Source organism: Penicillium paradoxum, assembly GCF_028828445.1.
Source record: "Penicillium paradoxum strain IBT 22861 chromosome Unknown utg000007l_segment0_segment0, whole genome shotgun sequence".
In the NCBI taxonomy this organism is placed as follows: Eukaryota; Fungi; Ascomycota; class Eurotiomycetes; order Eurotiales; family Aspergillaceae; genus Penicillium; species Penicillium paradoxum.
The window spans coordinates 915,996-937,083 of record NW_026643185.1 but is presented as its reverse complement, the minus strand read 5'-3'; the positions used below and the strand labels follow the sequence as shown (position 1 = coordinate 937,083).

At 46.5% G+C, this 21,088-nt stretch overlaps 7 protein-coding genes across 7 annotated transcripts; 4 read left to right on the top strand and 3 right to left on the bottom strand.

The window, feature by feature from the left end:
- Positions 1–2,149: 2,149 nt before the first annotated feature.
- On the top strand, positions 2,150–3,372 carry N7457_007931 (uncharacterized protein; the record flags this gene model as incomplete). Its single annotated transcript, XM_057178974.1, has 2 exons — positions 2,150–3,013; positions 3,058–3,372. The coding sequence occupies 2 exons, from the start codon at positions 2,150–2,152 to the stop codon at positions 3,370–3,372; spliced, it is 1,179 nt and encodes a 392-aa protein (XP_057027360.1).
- Positions 3,373–3,806: 434 nt separating this feature from the next.
- On the bottom strand, positions 3,807–4,924 carry N7457_007930 (FAD-dependent oxidoreductase; the record flags this gene model as incomplete). The annotated part of the gene is made up of 3 exons (XM_057178973.1): positions 3,807–4,547; positions 4,605–4,716; positions 4,791–4,924. 3 exons carry the CDS (start codon positions 4,922–4,924, stop codon positions 3,807–3,809), a joined length of 987 nt encoding a protein of 328 aa, XP_057027359.1.
- An 851-nt stretch (positions 4,925–5,775) lies between these two features.
- Positions 5,776–6,184, top strand: N7457_007929 (uncharacterized protein; the record flags this gene model as incomplete). Its single annotated transcript, XM_057178972.1, has 3 exons — positions 5,776–5,925; positions 5,973–6,046; positions 6,103–6,184. The coding sequence occupies 3 exons, from the start codon at positions 5,776–5,778 to the stop codon at positions 6,182–6,184; spliced, it is 306 nt and encodes a 101-aa protein (XP_057027358.1).
- A 2,824-nt stretch (positions 6,185–9,008) lies between these two features.
- On the bottom strand, positions 9,009–9,828 carry N7457_007928 (uncharacterized protein; the record flags this gene model as incomplete). Its single annotated transcript, XM_057178971.1, has 3 exons — positions 9,009–9,434; positions 9,488–9,552; positions 9,621–9,828. The coding sequence occupies 3 exons, from the start codon at positions 9,826–9,828 to the stop codon at positions 9,009–9,011; spliced, it is 699 nt and encodes a 232-aa protein (XP_057027357.1).
- Positions 9,829–10,205: 377 nt separating this feature from the next.
- N7457_007927 (CAZyme family CE10) lies at positions 10,206–12,016 on the top strand (the record flags this gene model as incomplete). Its single annotated transcript, XM_057178970.1, has 5 exons — positions 10,206–10,438; positions 10,534–10,718; positions 10,797–11,383; positions 11,456–11,858; positions 11,913–12,016. 5 exons carry the CDS (start codon positions 10,206–10,208, stop codon positions 12,014–12,016), a joined length of 1,512 nt encoding a protein of 503 aa, XP_057027356.1.
- Positions 12,017–12,738: 722 nt separating this feature from the next.
- On the bottom strand, positions 12,739–14,253 carry N7457_007926 (glycoside hydrolase family 71 protein; the record flags this gene model as incomplete). The annotated part of the gene is made up of 4 exons (XM_057178969.1): positions 12,739–13,280; positions 13,339–13,470; positions 13,532–14,063; positions 14,125–14,253. The coding sequence occupies 4 exons, from the start codon at positions 14,251–14,253 to the stop codon at positions 12,739–12,741; spliced, it is 1,335 nt and encodes a 444-aa protein (XP_057027355.1).
- Positions 14,254–15,413: 1,160 nt separating this feature from the next.
- On the top strand, positions 15,414–16,884 carry N7457_007925 (uncharacterized protein; the record flags this gene model as incomplete). The annotated part of the gene is made up of 5 exons (XM_057178968.1): positions 15,414–15,839; positions 15,901–16,414; positions 16,468–16,550; positions 16,600–16,699; positions 16,760–16,884. 5 exons carry the CDS (start codon positions 15,414–15,416, stop codon positions 16,882–16,884), a joined length of 1,248 nt encoding a protein of 415 aa, XP_057027354.1.
- Positions 16,885–21,088: the final 4,204 nt, after the last annotated feature.

Sequence of the window (21,088 nt, the reverse complement as noted above, 5' to 3'; positions counted from 1 at the left end):
ACACACTAGGACATGGGTATGAGGTTGTATGTCAGTGGATAGGTATGGGTGAATAAATCTATAGAGTCTGCACTACTAACACAGTTTGATACTATAGAAACGATATAATTGAATATCAACCAGGTTATGATTGCCTTATAGAATAAGAGAGAATAAAGCCCTCGAGTATTAGGAGTTGTTATACTAGAATTAGGAGCCACAGATAAAAGTAATATTAAAAATATATCACCCTTTGGATATAACACACCGGTATGCCTCGGAAGACGCCAGTCGGTGTAGGCCTCATCCTGAACGATACTTGTCATAAGTTTTCAGTTCATGTCCACATTTTCCCGTACCGGGATTACAATCCCATCCAAATCCTTTATGCCTGGCCAGTCTGAATAATAGTCTTGACAATATCTGCCGCACGGTCTAGCGCAGCTTTGAAGCGCTCGGCGCCCGTTCGAGCACTGACAAAACAAGCCTCCAGACTGCAAGTATGTTAGCTGCATGCTCCGGACTGACGAAGGGCGGGTTACTCACGAAACGATGTGGTTCATCCTCAAGTCCTCTGGATCCTCCATCATGTAGGCGGGATCAAGGGCAAGTTTCTTCTCAATCATGGTCTGCATAATCAGATTGGTTGGACCCTACCTTCGAAGCCCAACTAAGCCCACGGCCCATTAGTAGTGGGGGCCCATAAGGCCCCATAAAATCCCAGTGGGCTTCTACCCTAGGCCCATAGCCCCTCGATGGGCCCAGGGAACAGGCCCAAAGCCCAGCCCATTTGTGGGTTGGGGCGGGTTGGGCCTTGAGCTTTGTGGGCTGTTGCGGAGGTCTATCCTCCATTTCCCGTTAGGAATCCTCGTAGAAAGTTAGCGAAGAATCGATAAATAAGAAGGAGAATACGAATTCTTCGTACAAATAACTCAGCCCATAGGTCCCCGGAAAGACAAAATAGTGGTTGAGCATTACCAACTTTCGTGAGCTGATCATACCCTTCCTCAATCGCAAACAGGTCGCGGACATAGCCCCAAGGGTTGGCACATCTATGTTATGGGACCGTGGTAGCTGAGGCGATAAGGCCGGCAGAAAACCAGGGGACCTGGGTTCTAATAATATAGGCAGCTATAAAAGCTCCGGTATAGGTGCTAGTGCCGGTTCCTACGCTCGACCTATACCGCCACACGGTAGCGAATGTAAATCCTCAATACAATCATTCAACTTGTATGCTAGTAGGGAACGCCGATGTACGACTTGGTTTTTATGTGATGGCTACGGGAGATCGAAGCTTTGTTCTAGAGCAGGAAGGAGAAGATTGGAGACAGGAATGGTGATGTACATTACACGCAACGCTCGGATCGCCTGTAAGTGACAGTGCTTCTTTGTTGACTGGAGGTCCGTGTGTTGCCACATCCCCCTCAACCCCAGGTCTACTCCGTACTTTGTACTGACAATCCGATTTTTCATCCGGAGACCATGGAGCAGACATCCGGGAAAGACAGTGCAGAGGACAGCATCTTAGGATATAGTTTGGCCAGTCCCGGAAGATATATGCTCACTGACAGAGCATTGGCACTAACATGGCCTCGGGGATCCGGAACTATTGATCTGCCCCTTAGGCAAAAGAAGCTTCAGATGAGGTTATACGTAAGCAGGTACCAGAATGTTCAGCCCTGGAAGATGGGCTTAAAACAGAGGTGGTCTTAGAACCCCATCTTCTTAGTGAAATGGCACCACCTTGTTGATCTTGAATCTCAACATTTCGAAGGTTCGCATCGCATCAGCGAATATTGGAATTCCAAATTCGACACATCCAAAGCCGATACGCTGGTGTCTCGGCTATGATGTCCAGAATGATGGGCGGTGACAATGCAGATGGTCTGACTGCCAAAGGCGGAGAGTCAAGGCTTGTATCTCCGCATCAGGGCACGTGCCAGATGACATTGAGTCTGATCATCCCGCCACTGTGATCATCCTGAGGATCTTCCACTTTCCTTGATTTGTTATCTCCTTTGTTCCAAATCCGCATCGATTACTCCGTACTGTGGATCGGTTGATCAGACCGGCAGCGCACGGGCGAGGCAAGAAAACCTTGCTACAAAGCTCCCCACTTTCCCACCCGCCGAGAGAATTCCCCCACATTCACCCAGACGAGATCGCGAAAATGATGGCCACAGGGTCGCGTGACGCCTCAGTTCGTGAGGCCAAACTCTTTGTCAAGGAAGTCGTTCGCAATGACTGGGATTTTGAGACTGGTGTCCCATCCCCATCCTCAGCCAGCGGCACTCTTTGTCACAACCGCGAAGTGTGCGAATGGCGAGTCCGAGAATTCGACATGCCGACCTCAGAGCTCGAGCCACCAAACTCAGACAGCGAGGATGATTATCACACGTCGGCAGTAATGACACCCCCTTCTGGAGATGCGGGCATCGAGCGCCGTCGCAAACGCCGTCGCCAGCAGGACGATGAAATGGCTTGGAACGAAGGACTTCGCTTGTGGATGGCCAGGCGCGATGCGTGGTGTGGCGCGAAGACCCGGCGACAGATTCGGGCGGAGAATGAAAAGCGTGCGATCGGTGAACAGATGGACACAACCGCCCAGCTCAATGGCACGGAATCGGAAGACAGTGGCGTGATATCGCCTGGAACATCCTTGTCTGGAACTGCATCTGGTCGACGCAGTGATGGCACTGGTGCCTCCGACTTGGCTGTTCAGACTGAGACATCCCTCTCTATCGCCGACCGGGGGAAGAGTGAGAGCCTCCAGCACCGAGCGGACATGACTTCGGGACAGCAGGCCGACCAAGAGGAATCGCTATCTACCGCACCAGAGGAGGAAGCGAAACGGAAGGCTTCGTCGGAAACCAACATCACAGAGCCGAATCGCAAATCAGCCGCAGTCGATCCTACGCGACTTACAACTCTCTCGGCAGTGGAGGACCAAACAGAAGAGGAGAAGGAAGAAGATGAGCTTGATGAGCCACTCATCCCCGTTGCTCCCCCTTCATTTCGAATGACAACCCGGTTCGTGCAACGATCAACACTGCGATTTACCCTTCAATCTACACGAAGGTTGTTGTGCAAGGGATGACACCCACCGTACCCGTCAACCTCGCCCATTTGACCAAGGCCATGGTCCAGGGCTGGAAAGCAGACGGACAGTGGCCGCCAAAGCCAGCTGTGACGTCGATCGTTCTTGCTGACGATGCCTCTGTGCCCAAGAAGCCCGAGCCCTCCGAGGAGGCACCACCACAGGGTAGGAGGAAGAACAGCATCACCAATGCTGTGAAGAAAGTCTTCCAATTCGGAGCACACTCGTTCCACCGCCGTGCCTCTGGCAGTCAGGATACTGGACACGGAGCCGGTGCTCCTGGTTCGACGGCTTAGAAACAGAACGGCTTCCGTATTTCCAGCTATCTACCGTAAGTAATTGCATAGTCATCAACGCCAGTGTTCATCAGAAGCGATCCATTCATCTGGCTGCGTTGTCCTTGGAGTCTGTTTGGGGGGGGGGTTCGTTTGGTGTGTCTTCTTGCATGTTCATAATCTGGACATGCTGGTGTTTGATTTACTTCCTAGTGTTGCACAATGAATGAATATCGATCAATTTGTGATTTGAGGCAATTCGACACAGTAGGATAAGCCTGTCGTTCCTCTTTCGGCGCCAACTTACTGATGGATTGACCTATGCTTGTGTGTGTATCCAGTGTATATGTAGATTGGGGTTGAGGAGTCGATAGAATATTGTTTAGAAGTCCCAGTCTCGGCATCAAATTCATTCTGGTTATTGAGTCTTAACACCAGGCCATTTTCACGTTCAATCAAAGTCGGCTTGGTCTGGATGGTTTATCCAAGGACTTGACCAAATCCCGGACTTTCTCGGCAGCCCCAAAGCAATACGTATATCCCAAGCTACCAAATCCGTATGCGTGTACAACATCTCCCTCGGCTTCCAAACGATACCCTCCTTTCCTGTAAGGCCGGAACGCAACAATATCTTCCTTCACCTTCTTCGGGTCCAATGCATCAGCAGATCCCTGGAGCAGCATCTTCGCCCGACGCATAATATCCGGCCGCAGCTCCTCATCAACAGCCCGATCCGTATTTCCCGACTGACTCACACCTCCAACAATCGCACCACCGGAGTACATCCGTGGAATGACATAAGTGTAGTGCGAGCCCTGCCACATCGTAAGGAAATCGATATCCGTGTCGATAAACATCGTCTGGCCACGAACGGGGATCACATCCTTATCACCAGCAAGCTCGAAAGCACCAAGTCCTGAGGCATTGACGACAACCTTACAGCCGGTGATTTGTCTCGCGGCCTCGATGGACTCAACCTCTTTCTTGATAAATCGCACGCCGCGACGGTCGAGCTCCTTTTTCACCCAGGGGAGATAGTATACTGGGTTGACCGTCATGGAGAGGAATTCAAAGCCCATCTTTGCGCCCTTGGGCAGCTCTTCTGTGGAGAATCGCCGATACCGAGGAACAAGGGTCTTGTACCAGATGGTGGAGTCGTCGTCTCGGTCATCGTAGTATTCGTTTGCTTTTAATACCTGAAGATGGATGAGACTTGGTTTGCAGGAACGAGAATTGATCAGTGTGAGACTCACCTGTACACCACTTGTAGGATCCCTGTGCGCCAGCGCCCAGAAATATTTGAACGTCTCCACCTGCAGATCCCGGCCTTTGACATCGGGATGGGGGAAAATCGCCGCACCAGCCCTGAGTCAAATCAATTAGTCTTCTTCTTTCTTAAATTCTGGGAAATATAGCCCAGGGAAAGTCAATGTACATACCAAGGACTCGCCCAGTCTTGATTATCATCACCTAACACATCCCGGGCAACAATGGTCACTTTGTATCCCGAATCGGTGAGAGTGAGAGCAGACAACAAGCCGATGACGCCGGAGCCAATAATTGCGACTTCCATTTTCAAGAGGATTTTATACAGAGTTGTTTTCTGCGGGTTTCGAGACATGGGCTGACTCTTATATCTCGCAATCCTTCTACTCCACTTCGAAGACGTGTAGCTCGGAACGACATGCCCTTTTTCGTAGCGAGGCACCCCGGGAGGGGCAACTCTTTAAGTGGAGCCAGCTTCCTATCCCCAGGTCCTGCCCCGGACAGTGCCTGGCTGGGCATCCCAGGACTTGAATTGTATCAACTTCAGATGTTCGTATTGAACATGCTGTAATGTGAGTTTCTGATACCTTTAATCCGTACTTAGCATGCTGCTGCCATGTTCCATTTGTTGTCTATCCCTCCCAGCCTTCCCTGATCTTCCTCGCCCCCCACACACAAAAACCGCCCCCATCTCAAGCGGTGGACGTTGCCAGGCTGTTCATACTCCGATATACCTATTATCTACCCCGAAAGCAGAGAGATACACGCATACATTCCCTGGATATAGTATATCTCAATCGGTGACAGCAGTTGCGAGGATATCACCGGTAGCAATAGCGATCAGCTCCCGGTCCCGGCCCGGGGAGACCGTGGGCTATGCACCTTAATCGCCCCGCCCCCGGCAAGGCTTGGCAGGTCTTGGCGTAGGTCGATAAGGCCGGAGTTCTGATTTACAAAAGTATTTCTGCTCGACTGCGCTTAGAGCGTTGATATTATGACCACTGATCTATAAGAAGAATATCAGAATTCAAGACAGATCTCTAGATAGCTTCTCAGACTTAGATTTTCGTATTGAGTAGATGTAGCTCGTACTCCAAGACCGCCGCAGTATATGTAAATATTACAAGATTCGCAACATTTTGATCATTTCGTTTCAACATGAAGTCACCATCTTATATTCTTGCTGTAATTCTTTCCCTTACCGCCAATATAGCTCTAGCAACACCTGTTGCAGACGCTGATCCGGACTTTGAGGCTCTTGAAGAGCGAGCCGGGGTGACGACAAAGACCGTGGCGGCCCCGGATTTGGTAACAAGAACAATTGTGAGGTCAAGCGCCTCTATCCATCCTATAAGTATCCTGGTGGCTCAAGCCGCAAGACGGGCAGCTCTAGGGCGGGTGCTACCTTTAGCCCCACTTGCAAATATCAGTGAGTCCCCCCGCCGTTGGCCTCCAGGTCTCTTAGCTTGCTGACGCAGATAATAGAACCAAGGATTCTGAGATGTGGTTCTCCACTTCAAAGGGATGGGTGAAGGACTCAGATAAGTCTCGAAATTGCCGTACATGAACTCCCCCGGTATGGAACTGCAAGCAAGTATACTCATCAAACTTAGAGCTGGCAATTCGAAAAAATGCCCTGTGCAAACACATGCTTTGGGGGTTCTTTGTGATGTCTTCTCTCTAAGTCTTCATTTCATGGAGGCGTGTAGTCAATGCGTTGGAGGCCATTTTACCGGTGGCTAAACTCTGTTTATGAACGCGGGACCTTGCTGTGGACGAGACGACTGTGCGGAGTGAGTAGCCGACGAGACCTTGGACGAGGTGATTCGTACCACACTCTTTGATCATCTTGTACCACGGTAAGTCTCTCGGGTATGTCTGCAGAATTCCAAGTTGTCGCCAGAAGTTTGAGATGGATTTCCAGGATCCCTTGTGAGACCCAAGTTGAGTTCACTCAAACTCTCGCTAGCGTGACAGACTGCCTTCAAACAGGATTGTGATAGCCGCCCAAGCGCCAGCGTGCACGCCAAATCGGCTGGATGTAGGTCGATAGATAATTGGTTTCAGTACACTGTACTCCATAGGTGAGAGAGTCTTGGTGGATGCGAATGACAAAATGCGCATGTGTTGAAGTTCTTTTGTCTTGGCTGTATGTTACCGGGTATTGGTAAAAGTACGATTAGAGTGACAGTTAAAGCACGTCAAATGATGCTGGGACGGGGTTCCGAATGGTGGGGAAGGAGCGGGGATGCGGAGACACCTGCAGGTCTGGGGATAGACACTCCACCTGGGCAACGATGCGTGTTAAAGTAAGCAAAGTAAATGTACGTGGTTGCAAAAAGGTACTTACATATATCAAACTGGATGATATACGGTATAAGCTATACCAGTACTCCGTATATTGCAATAGGTAGAAAGAAAAAAAAAAAAAAACCAAGATTTTTAAAAAAAAGTAAAAAAAAAAAGAAGTGTCGGGGAATCACACCCCTGACTGGGATGCTCCTTATGGCCGCGTCTCACAGGCAATCGTCGCATTTAAAGTCATTCGGTTTATGGTCTTAATTGCACAGACATTCGTCCGGACCTAAACACACTAGGCTAACTTCCCAGGATTACTGATTTCACTCCAGATTCTTATATTTATCCCCACTTGTTACCATTTCTGTCACGAACTCACACATTGCAATTTCCCAACTCCCTCTCTAGCTCTCGGCCTACCGGACTAGCGACCCTGTTTACTCATCCTCTTGACAATCCATGCACGACTGCCTCACTCCAAGTCATTGTGTATTGAGACATCCTATCCCAATTCCAAAGCTTGTACTCGCTAAATTGAGAATACCACCTCTCATGAATGGCTTTTCGTTCACAAAAACAGTAACACATCTTGATGGTTCCAACGCTTGCAAATCGAAACTTTGATGGATTCAAAGTGCCTCCACCATACTACACAGACTGCAACTATTTCCAGCGTATGACTGATCTGAGGTGTTTCTATGCTGTATAACTCTTGAATTGACAGATCCCGTCCAATCGTAGCATAACTACACCAAAAGCATCATGACACTACAGTTGATGTGAGATATTGCCAAGCTTTCCCGCCGTACCTGAGCACATGGTCCGTGCGCATCGGCGTCAACTGTCTCAAATGTGTAGGGAGATTCATCTTCCCTGCCGCCCAGAGATTGACAACTGAAGAGAACCTATGTAGAGCATCTACTTTATGGCTATTATAGCTCAGGTAGAGAGGACCTTTTGATCACCCGCAGCTCTCCTGGCTCAGGCTCACAATAGCTCGTGCAAACCACTTCATTTCCACTCATAGGAAGGGAGACCGAGACCGAAGTAAATCGGAAAGTTTGTGGGGCGACAGAGAGAGGAAGGAAGATAGGCGATAAAGGTTCCTCAGATCGATCTCCATCCTTGACTCTGGCCTTTTTGTTATTCCAATTGTCGAACGAGTTGATCAATGTTTTGCTCCGTGAATCCTTGGTGGGTCATCGGGGCACCACAACTCCCATTCAGCCCAAGCGTATCGACGAACGCGCGACCGACTCGAGTGACAAAACATTGGGAAGGAGATCTAAGCTGGAATGAAGCCCTAGAGCCCTGGAGCCCTAGGCATCTTGAATTGTTTAAGAGAAGGGCTCATACCTCAGGCTGCATCACATTATTATTTTTAATTTTATATAAATTCTTTTCTACCAGATTGGGTAGCCAAGGAGCCAAGGAGTGGGAGGTTGGGGATGTCTTGCAGAGCCCTTGAACAGTATCCCTGCAGCGGTGGCCAATGAAAATAAAACCAAATCACATCTTGCAGAGTCCAAATCAATACTCGGGCTTTCTCTCGACCCATCCCACCCCCAAATGGGCTTCCGGCTTTCCGACCGGGCCATCAGGTCCCTTCAAGCTCTCGTTCCCACTACTCGCATCGTTCTGGTGAATCTCTGTCGTAATGGAGATGTTATACGGATCTCGATCCTCGACAGAAACCGCTTCGCCTCGCACCGGCGATCGTAAGATGTCTTCTTGGCTTTGACTCTCGTGGAGATGCATTTGGCGTTTTGTACTTCTCAACTCAATGGTGGGATAGCTGAATTTTTCTGACTCGCCCCGAGTCGAGCCCCTGAAAAGCCACGGACACACATAGTTTAGTGGCCGGCGCATCAGAGGGAGACACGCGCAGATAATCCCCATATTACATTCGACGAGAGTCCAGGTTGAACGGGGGATGAAGTCCCCTGTGTCGCCTTGTCAGCGATTGTTCTCTGTCCAGTGAGTCCTTGCGGGGTTCAAGGTAAATACTCACAGCTCTGATCTAGCGCAGTGGATGTTTTCGTTACCGCAACCATTCGGATGATACTAGTGACACAAACACTATTCATCGCAGATTAGATTTTGGTCAGTTCAAGGGGCAAATCAAGTGAGGTGAAAACATACAACCCTCCAACTGCGAAAACAAAATACAACCCAATGCGGTTGCGCTTCGACAGCTTCAACTGCCGAACCGGATTGATAGGGAGAATGGCGATCACGATGTCGGTAAAAGTGCTGATCGAGGCAAATGAATACCACCAGGCATTCTTATGGATGCATCGTTTGTCTTTGATCGTTTTGTTCCAAGAAGCCTCGACTGGGGTACACTGAAAAGCTGTGACGAGGACTGATGCGACTGTCCAAGCGCCAACGACACCCAGACACACCTTTGCCAGAAGTTGAAAATTTTTGGTGATGAAGATTCGAATATACAGAAGCAATATCGAGGCTTTCGTACAGCCAAGAGCAATTTTGTAGGGGATTTGGGCAACAAAAAACCACTGCCGGACTGTGAGAATTTGAAAACAGCCAGAGATACCATCCGCGCACATACCTTGAAAGCTAATTGTGCATTTTCTCCCATCTCCGCCTTGTGTCTGCCATATCCATTCACCACCGCTGGAGATCGAAGATCAGCTGGTGGGGAAAAAAGATCGCCGCTTCCCCCAGATGATCGTTTGACTTACCTAGATTGATAGCAACCGTTGTCATGGTCGATGCCACTAGAGCAATGACAAGAAAGAAGTCATCCCAGCCAAACTTCTTCATATAATACCTCGTTGCCAACCGAATAGCGACGAAGAGGGCTGCAATCAGCAGCATCACCAGTGCGGTAACGAAAAGTGAGTGGCCCCTATCTGGGATCCCATCGATTGTCTGGCCATAGAATACCATTTTCTACTTAGCATCGTCCGGTTGTGATTGAATCGAAAATATTATTGACTATGTGCATTTATTGAATCGTGGAACAGGGGAAGTCTCTCTCCCCCCTCGTGTGATCGAAGAATTGCAGGATCCCTCTTGGCGATTGAGATTTTAGCCCATTGGGGGCTAAACAACTCGCGATAGTGGACCTGAATGGACCTGAATGGACATGAATGGATTCACAAAACGTCTTTGCAGAACTCCGTTTGGCTTCTACGCGTTACGCCCCACTTGGTTCTCTCCTATCGCAATATTAGTTAGCTTGGAGGCGTCTATTGATTTTTAATCTCCGGTCTCTCCCACTTTCCTTCCTTCGTTTTTCTCTGTATTTCGGAACAAAGGAGAACATGAAGGCCACTTTCTTAGCCTTTGCAGCGGTTGCTGCTGCGCAACAGGCCCTTGTTGGGTCGGATGCAGTGATTGAGGGCCACGAAGCGAAGAACGCGGGAGTCACCGAGTGGCTGGGGATCCCCTACGCCCAGCCCCCGTTGGCCAATTGCGATTCGCGCCGCCCCGGCTCAACACCCCCAACGGTGTTCAGATCGCCTCGGAATATGTACGACATCACATACCCCTGCAAGTGCGTCTCTAGTGCAATACTCTAACCTAATCTCAATCTAGGGAAAGTGAGTAAAGTTTCAGGTTGTGCTGCATCTTGGAATTAACACTCGACAGCAACTGCATGTACTCGGTGTCGAAGTTGGTCGACTATCCCGACAAGACTGCACAGTTTGACAGCATCTTTGAGGCTTTCGGTGCTATTAACAATGACACTCAGAGTGAAGATTGTTTGACTCTGAATGTGTGGTCCAAAAAATCAACTCAGCTCAAGCCCGTCTATGTTCATTTCCACGGTGGTAGTAAGTGTTCACTTACCCCTTTCATTGTGGATGATCTCGAGCCTTGAATTTCCCACATGGTTCTAATGCATGACCCAGGATGGACAAACGGTGCCACCAACACCCCCTTCTACTATGGAGGCGATTTCGCTGACGCAGAGGATGTAATCGTTGTGACGGCCAACTACCGTATGAACATCTTTGGATTCCCTGGCCTCCCTAATAACCCTCCTAACCTTGGTCTCATGGACCAACGTCTGGCCGTTGAGTGGGTCAAGGCAAACATTAAGGGCTTCGGAGGTGACCCGGACCGCATTGTGATCTCTGGCCAGTCCTGCGGCAGTGCTTCTGTTGATTACTGGGCCTTCGCCCACGAGACCGATCCCCTCGTCGCCGGCATCATCTCGCACTCCGGCACAGCCCTCAGCTTCCCCACTAATAACCAGACAACCGCATCAGAGCACTGGTACACTGTCTCGGAGAAGTTGGGCTGCGGGTCTTCAGGAGATGTCCTGCCCTGCATGAGAGAGCAGACTGCCACTGACGTTCTCACCGCTGCTAGTTCCGTGAAGGTTCCTGTCACCAACCCCGCAAGAAAGGCTCCCGCTTTCCAGCCCACTGTCGACGGCAGCACCGTCTTTGAGGACTACACTCTTCTTTCGGAGCAGGGAAGATTCGCCCGTATTGTGAGTAGACTCTCCTGCCTTTTGGGCGTACTCGATATTCCGATGTAGCTGCTAACCCCTTTCCCTAAATAGCCCTACTTGGTCGGACACGGCGCCAATGAAGCAGGATTCTACAAGGTTTCCAGCTACGCCCAGGGATCGATCTTGACAGACGAGGCATGGGATAACTTCAACATGCAAACCTTCTTCTGCCCATCCAACCTTGAAGCCGAACACCGAGCTGACCGTGGCACCCCTGTTTGGCGATTCCAATACAACGCCGACTGGGATAACACCCGTCTCTACCCCACTAGTGGAGCCTACCACGGCGTCGAGTTCAACATGATCTTCGGAGAATCTGCCGAGATCACCGGCATTCCCGAGTCTGATGTCCAACTCCAGTTGCAGGCTAAGATGCGTTCGGCTTGGGCCGCATTCATTGCTAATCCCCAGAGCGGACTGACCACTCTGGGATGGCCAACCTATGATTCCGAGGGTACGTTCAGATATATTCGATCAAGATCATTTTCTTCTAACATTTTCTTTTTAGGCTCGACTCTCGCCGAGATTGGTCTGAACAATGTCGCCGGTATGTCTTACGTTAGCACCAAGGACACTGCCGAGCGCTGTGCCGCTCTGATGGCTGAAATTTGAGTCAACCCAACATTCCAGCTGGGCGCTACTCCCATGCCTGCGAGTATTTCTCCAGGCTGCTTTTGTGTCTTATTATTGTGTTCTCTATGAGCCTCACGTGGCCACCTTTTGGTTTCTAGGAAGAGGGGCGACAACCCTTCTTCTGCGAGACGTCTTTGATAGAATTTAATATCATTAGTGTTTTGCCAATATACAGGCAACTACCGAGCTATGTGTCAGTTATAACATTAGAGACTATATGAAACTACCTGTAGATATCATTATTAAAAAGACAAGCTCTCTTTTCCTTTTCTTCGGAGCTGTCTATGCACCATAATTGAACGACACCATGGGGGGAGGGGGGGGGGGGGGGGGGGGGGGGACTGTATCGACAAGGTACATAGTTGAAGTTCAAGTCGCTCTATCTACCAAGGTTATTTATAGAATAACGATGTTTCTAGCGAACCAACTGGAAAATTCTTACTCCGTACTGAACTCCACTTAAGCGAGAACTCTCTTTAGTTTTATCCCTAATTATGCCGATCATTCCGGGCACAATCATCCGCTCAATTGTGTGCCTTTTTATCATAGTAGGCTCATGCGAAGGATTTATAGGTTATACACAACGGGGACTATCACGAAGCCTTAAGTGAAAAACATACTGTGGGCAGTGAGCACTAACATTTTCTCATGAAAATACCCGACAATGACATCGGCCAATTTCATCCTCTGACAAAAGCTGTCTAAGCACTCACAGTCGAGTTACTCTCACCATAAATCCCACTCGTGATCGATCCAACATAAACATTGAAATTGTAATGAACGCAGCTATCCTTAACATCCAGTCCACCTTGACCACTCAAAATCGTCTGTCCATCACGAGTCACCGTGAAAGACGGAGTACCGATGCCCATGCTCACATTTGAGGTCACGATCCCCGCTGGAACAGTAATGCTAACGGGCGCGTTGTATCCACTCTGCACGGTCAACACAGCCGGGCTTGTCAACATAGTTGCGACGAAGATGCTGTCGCTGAGCATGCTGATGCCCATTGGTGCAGAGAGAGAATCGCCCCTGCACCACACATTCTTTGGGGTTGGTCGATACCAATATACTAGTTCGTCTGCTACCACGGTAGGAGTCTTGGCTCCGGATTTATAGGCTGCGATATATGGTTTGAACAGGTTGCGCCAGGCATCGTGGGGCATTCCAGTTGCCCACTGAGAAGAGCCGTCGTCGCTATGGTGGGCCGAGTATGGGCCGATGTAGTGGGATTCGCCATAATCTACTCCGTATTTACTTGTTAGTCTCCACAATTTAAATGAAAGCTCCCATTGGCTTACCATTCCACGAGATTATTTCTACTAGGTCTGGCTGAAGAGCCAGCATTTGCTCCCATCGCAGAGTCGGCAGATTCTCGCAGACAAACACCCAATTTTTGACATTGAAATGTGTCGAGAACCAGGGTGACACGGCTGTCGTCAAGTTAGTTCATAACACGATCAGATACCCAGGACCAGATTAGGAAGTTCTCACGGGCCATATAAGTCTTCCCAGCAAGGAAATGCACGAATCGATCGTCCCAAATTGTCGTCATCGGCCCAGGAATGATACTATTTCCCCCATCCGTCGGCCAAGCTAACCACGAAAACGCCCCATCCGCACTCCGAGCAGCACCCGTAGACGCCTCCGCTGGATCTTGAAGATTCGGCAAAGCATAAATTGGATGTGGCGTGCCCTGTCTCACGGCATCCCAATTGAAACTGTCTCCGACAAATGTACTCACGACCGCACCTCCTCTATACTGCATTTGCGCCGGGTGGCCGGCGTACAGCCGCATGTATTCGGTGATTTTTGCCGTGTCGCCGTTGTTCCAATAGGCGAAGTCGAAAGATATAAAGACTTTGAAACCTACTTGCTCGGCCGCTTCGTAGGCGAGTGCTAGCTGGGTTGGCGTGTAGTTGTCTATGCTTGCACAGTTAAGAGCAAATGCGTCGATGCCGATAGACTGTGCGATTGTCATGTCTTCTTTCCAGTCGTCGAGTTGGTAGTTTCCTACTATGCCGACCTGTATACATTTATTTAGGGAATTGCCGATTTTGATGGGCCTTTTGTGCTGGGAGACTTACCATAAAATGAGCGAAGACATATCTGTCGCTTGATTGATTCGATCGCTCAAGGTCGAGCGTTGGAGTAGCTAGAGCTGAGAAGGTATGTGCCAATACGGCCACAAAACTCAAGAGGGTCTTCCAAATCATAACTGGTCGTCCTGTGCATCAATATTCAGTTGACAAAATCGCTCATTGGCAATGGGGCTCAGAGCTCCATCAAGGGGTTAATATAGCGCACGTCTACCAGAATCAAGATTATACTTCCCACACTCTAATTACATTCCTGGCAAACAAGGCACAAATGCAATACTCATACTACCCATTTGTGAAAGCTCAATCGGCGAGTATAAACTTGGTTTCCTTCTGTCCGGAGTACTTGGATCGTAACACCGGGGCAATAGCTTCGTTGCATCAAAGCCATGTGAAAATGCACACTGACGGGCGTGACAGCTGCTTGAAACATGGATCCTATCGGCTCATATTGACTTCTTTTTCGCCTCTTCCATGGATCAAGACTCATCCACATCATTTGGGTATGAGTCGATTCCAGTTCGTCCGAAAATTCTCCCTTTGTCGACAGTAATGCCCGTTCTTCGTTTAAGTCGACGCGTTACTATCCCCCAGAGTACCGTAAAAGAGATGACTCCTAAGTCTAAGATTAGATTTCACGCGGCACTTTGGACGATGAACCTGGTCAAGGGGATATGTGCCACTGTTTCAAGTGGCTGGCCCAATTAAAAGGGGGTTGGGAGGAGTTCATGCGATCACTGGCCAATATTTAGACAAGGTAATGGCCTCTAGTAATGAAGATTGTCACGAAAGGGGAAAATCAGAGGTTGAATCAAAAGAGATAGACACCTCAGGCTGAGGTGTCAGGTAGATCCTGGGGAAGCGGGGAAGATTCCCTGCCTCGTCTCGTCTCTGCCAAATCAGAGCCTCGATACTTCTTTGTCATAACTAGGAGCAGACAACCAGTTTGACTGCGAACCCGGCAAAGCAGAAGATGAATTCGAGAAGTAGAGGTCGTACAAGCCGCAGTAGGCGTGGTGGCCCTCGGAAGAAGACAGGTTCGCGATCCTTCATTTACGGGATGAATCATGACGAGCTGATTGACGGGCAAACTCAGGGTGGTCAGTGGCGTGGTTTAGTCGCCATAAGGCTGCAGAATGTTACTGACAAAAGGCAGTGCGACCTGCAAAGCCAGGCACACTCGGTGCGACGAAAAATCCCCAGTGTGTTCAAATTGTGAGCGACTCGGTCTCCAATGCCATCCGTCCGAATTGATCACCCAGTCAGCATGGAGCAACATGATTTCTATGAATTCAACACCCGGAGATAGGCCTGAATCCGATTCGGCGCCAACCTCCAAGATCCTGCTGCCGTCGGCTACATCCAACGGGAGTGCAAGCGAGCTGTCCCGCTCCTTAACACCATTCAATCTGGACACTGAGGCACCCCTGTCATCTCGGTCATCGAATCTAACTTTAGTCAGTACTGGTATATCGGTTGAATTGAACGATGAGGTAGTCTTCTTGCTCAACACCTTCCGTGCCGGCTTAGCGACATGGATGGACGTCTTCGATTTCGATAAAACATACGAAAGAGTGGTTACTAGACGTGCTTTACACTCGGATCTCTTGCTCCACTGCATTTGCGCCTTTACAGCCCGCCATCTGTCACTCCTAGCCTCGGGCGAAGTCTGGCTCCCGATCGCCTCCCGATACTATGGTGAAGTACCTTCCATCGTACCTCTTGAATCCGCCTTCACGTCCCCTTGCTAACCAATATCTCTAGGCATTGAATTTTATGATTGCGGCGCTACGCTGTGAAGAGCCAGATAATGATGCGCTGACTGCGGCTATGCTATTGAGTAGCTATGAAGCTCTAGGGGCATCCCGAACATCCCACCAATCCCATTATAAAGGTGCCATGAATTTGATCATCACCCGGGGAATCTCAGCCAGCTCTCATGGATTAGACAAAGCCAACTTTTTCGTTTATATGCGCCATGAGATCACCATCGCTCTAAGCAACGAGAAGTCCCTTCAATTTGACCCCAAAAGATGGAACATTTCGAAACCAGGCGCAAGAGCCAGGGAAGATCACCTCGCAAACTATTTGATGCTGTTGATTGGCCATATTGTAAACCTTGTATACATGAGTGATGGGTCGCCATCAGACCGAAAAAATCTGAAAGATCAGATCGAGGAGTGGTATGAAGCTACCACGGAAGAATTCCGCGGTATAGCATATGGTGAAGTATCGGATGATGGAATTCAAAAAATCTTCTTTCCTCTGCCTGCTTCAGGTAAGCTACAAAATGCATATAGTCGACGGCTTTGCATGCTAACAACAAAACAGCCGCTGCAATGCTATGGTTTCATGCAGCCCAGATCCTGCTTCATGCAGAAGGGAACACACGTGAATTGTCAAATGACTGTTGGGTAAGGGGCATTGCTCACTTCTCAGGATTCGCTAACCAACCTTCTGTAGAGTATTGCGGTGCAGAAAAATGCTACATCCGTCATCAACATTGCCTCTTCTGAGCTGCCTTCCAGTACTCGCTGCTTTGCTATCACACCAATATATCTTGGTAAGTCGGTCGATGACTGGACATGATCGTCATTAGCCTATTTCTGCTAACAATATTAAGCGGGGAAACACATTCATGATGTTTCGAGAAGGATGCGCTGCTATGCACTTTTGAGTGCTCTGGAGAGAGAGACTGGATACCGCACGCAGGACAAGATACGATCTCTAGAACAGATTATGCAGTAGACCGACGTCAACAGCGCAGAAGGTATCCTACCAAACTAAGACAAACGAGAGCAAGTCATGAACACGGGTCTAGAATTACGAAAATGAATCACAGAAAGGAGGGCAGGTGAGTGGTTGACAAAAGAGAGGCGAGGTCAGAGATAGAAAGCCATCTCACTAATTTCTTAAGATGCAACAGTCTCATATACAAGACCTTCGAGGCTACTTGATGCATGAAGTAGACGTCTCGAAAAGGAATAGAATACGTGCCGCATCCGAAAAGGGCAAAAGATACGCGCTAGCCTAAGACTAGTCCAATGCCATCTCCCAAAATGGCTCGCCACACGCGTGTAAAACCTGATGCTCCAGCGTTGTCAATTGAGGCCCAAATGATACTTTGGATGAAGTAAATCAGCATTTGTCAGACATGTTTGCTACTAACATCCTTCATTGGCGAAAGACAAAGAATGCAGTATAAATATCGTCCCCGCCTTGAGTATCTAAGATTTCTTGACTATGATCAAGCACTATTACTTGGGATTCACGAACGCGCTACCAGTTTTCGATAACATTTCTTTTGATCGAGGTGAAAGGCGTTCATTAAACTACCAGAATGACTCTCAGGGCTGGAATGCCTACATGGGCTCGGTTTCGTCCTGCGAAGTACACAACTGCAAGCATGCTCTGCTCCTTCGGGGGTTTCTTACTAGGGTCTGTTGACCTGGCAATTCCATTACGACAAGTTCGACAAACAATATATTAACAGACTTTCACATTCGCAGAATGGACACTAGTGTCATCGGGCCGGTCACCATCATGGACAGCTTCACCAGGCAATTTGGAAAGCACTCTTCCGCCATCCATGGAATCCTAGTATCCTGCATTCTTCTTTGCGCCGCCCTGGGCTCTCTATTTGCTGGCACACTCGCAGACCGACTCGGCCGTCCAAAAGCCATGGCATTTGGGGCAGGAGTATTTCTCGTGGGGACCATCTTAGAGGCCGCTGCGGTAAAGCTTTCGATGTTCGCTGTAGGCCGCGTGATTGAGGGTCTTGGTTATTGTTTGGAGTCAGGTGACTCCTCCTTCCTCGCCGTGCTATAAGAAGCTCCTTCTTCTAGATAGTTTCCTTCCCTTCTTCTCTTCCGCAGACGAATACAGGATTTCCAGTCTCTCTCTCTCTTCGTAGCGTAGAGTCTGGTCCTGTCTATCAGGTTATAAGCACCTTGCTTCGCACATCTTGTGATCTTACGGTCCGTATGCACCCCTTCTGCTGGCTTCGTCTACCAGCAATTTTTTCAGTTGATAACAAGCTTTTCGCTAAGTCGACAACACCTCTTTTCTACTAACAACAAGCTTTTCGCTGAGTCGGCATCTCTTTTCTGCTAACAACAAGCTTTTCGCTAAGTCGGTATCTCTTTCTCGTTAACAACAAGCTCCTACTAAGTCGATATTTTTTACTCTCGACGATAAGCCTTTATGCTAAGTCGATAGTCTTTACGTGTTAACAGTAAGTTTTTCTACTAGGTTAACGACTTTATCTTCTTTCTATTAATTATATCGCCTTCCCCGTTATATAATCATTCTTTTATTATTAATAATAAGCCTCCTAGCTAAGTCGATAACATAGATCTCCTTAAGGCCACTTCTAATAAGGAAAAGGAGTTCCGCATTTCTAAAGTTATTATTAAGCTTAAGGGTAAGAGTAACTTCTCGGTATAGAAATTTAACATTCTTAAGGCTCTTAGGACTATTAACTCCGGTTATATTTTGTTTCTTAAAGGGTCTATTCCTAAACCTATAGCTCCCGATCTCCTCGACGCTTCTAAAATAGTAATTCGCTAAATACTTACGTTTAGTTCTAAGTTTAAACCGGAGGAGGTTCCTAGTAACTTAGTGAAGGAGAAGATTAGAGTAGTTAAACGTTCGAATACTCTAATACTATAGGAATATAATAAAGAGAAAGATATCTAGGATAGGACGAATTCTAGTATCTATCTATATATTAGATTAACCCTTAAATCTATTCTACTATCTCTAGTTTCGTATATTTTAGATACCTAAGAAATTATAGACGTTCTAGAAAAAAACTACTCTATTATCTCTTATTAAACTATCTTTATATAGTAGTAGAGGCTTACTTAACTTCGATACCGAGGGAATAATACGTAAGATTTTATACGACGTTTCCGGGAAGCCCTCCGTAAACTAAAGGAATTTACGGGTAATATTTATAAATAGTATAAGTTTTACTTCTTCCTTTCTATAATCTCGGAAAACCCTTATTATAGTGCTTTTATCTAGAATATAATTATCTCTAATAGCTCGATAGATCGGATTTATCGAGAGTTTATATAGTCTAAGAATACTATTAGGGCTTATAAGATTAGTATTAAGGCTTCGCACTTAGCTAATTCTACTTTAAAAGATAATAAGTCCTCGTCTAGTAATTCTAATAACGGTAAGAAGTAGGATAATAAGGCTAGTAATAAGGATAAGAATATATAGGGTTCTAGGAATAATAATAAGGGTAAGAAAAAGGATAGAAAATAGTAAGGTTAATAATAATATAAGCGTAAGAATATTATTTATTATAAATATTATAATACTATAGGTGATTATTTTACTAAGAGATATCCTTTAAGACCTACCTCGTTAAATACTATATAAATATAATAACCTACGTAATTATAGTAAACTTAATAAGTTCCTATACCTATACCTAGTTAGATAATTAGTATAGTTAATAGTTAGGGTTAGATAGTTATAATTCCTCCTTAATAGTAGTAGAGACCTTAGGTAAATACTATATTTATATAACCTAGACCTTCGGTACTACCTAGACCTTCTATACTACCTAGTGATCCTATTTTTAAGTATAATAACCTTTTTTCTAATACTATTAGTTTAACTATTTCTTAGGAAGGTTAATACACTTCTAATAGAAATAATCCTACTCGTTAGATACTTAATTCTAGTACTTCTACTTATATAATACCTTATCGGTCTATATTTAATAGCTTTCGTAAATATATACTTCCTATACGAACTACGACTAGTAATATTTTTTATACTAAAGGCTATAGTAATATAATCGTATAATTAAGTTCTATAAGTATAAATAAGCGTCTAGGCACTCTTCGTCTTAAAAAAGTGTAGCTTACTCTAGCTCTAAAGTCTAGCTTAATTTCTATCTTAGATCTCGATAAAAATAGTATTACTACTCTATTTAAAAAAGGGGTTATAAAACTACTAAGCTAAGGAATTAAGATTACGTATACTAGTATTAAGGGCGAGTATTATTAGCTAAATTATCTTAGTATAGAAAGGCTTAATACTATACTAGAAGTGAATCTAATTTAATATACTATTCCGGTATCTATATCTATAGTTTCTATTTCTCGTTATACGAAACCTATTATTATTAACTTAGCTTATTACCGCGCCTATTATACCGGCGAGGCTAAGGTAAGAAAGATAGAAACCTCGGCTAAGAGTATACGCCTAATTCTAGGTATAGAAGTGATTTACCCTTATATACCGTATATTAAAGGAAAAGGATATACCCTCCCCTTTAGGAAAGAAAGGGCTATTCACACTAAACCTAGGGATATACTCTATATTAATATTTAGGGTCTAATTTCTATTACTTTATACGGAGGAGAGCGCTATTTTATAACTTTTATAGATAATATATCCCGCTTTATATAGACTTTCTTACTTAAGTCTCGTTTAGAGATTATAGAATACTATATATAGATCGAGACCTACCTACGGACTTAACTTAACTATATAGTTAAGAGAGTTTATAGTGATAATACGGCTAAGTATAAACCACTCGCCGAATACCTAGTAAACTAGGGGGTTATTTAGGATCCGACTCCTCCTTATACTAAGTAGCTAAATAGTATAGCTAAAATTAAGAATCGCTATCTTATTAAACCTCTTATTATAATTATAGCGGAATATTAGCTACCTAAATACCTATAGGGTCTACTACTAAAAGATATTAACTATACGATAAACCGTCTATTTTATAGTAGGGTTTAGATAACTCCTTACGAAGCCCTTTTTAGTAGAAAGCCTAATCTTTTAAACCTACGAGCCTTAGGCTACTAATATTAGTTTCTAATTCCGAAAGAAAAACGTAATACTAAGCTCGATCCTTATATAGAGGAAGTAAGACTAGTAAGCTATAATAAGAGAGGATATTACGTTTTATATAATA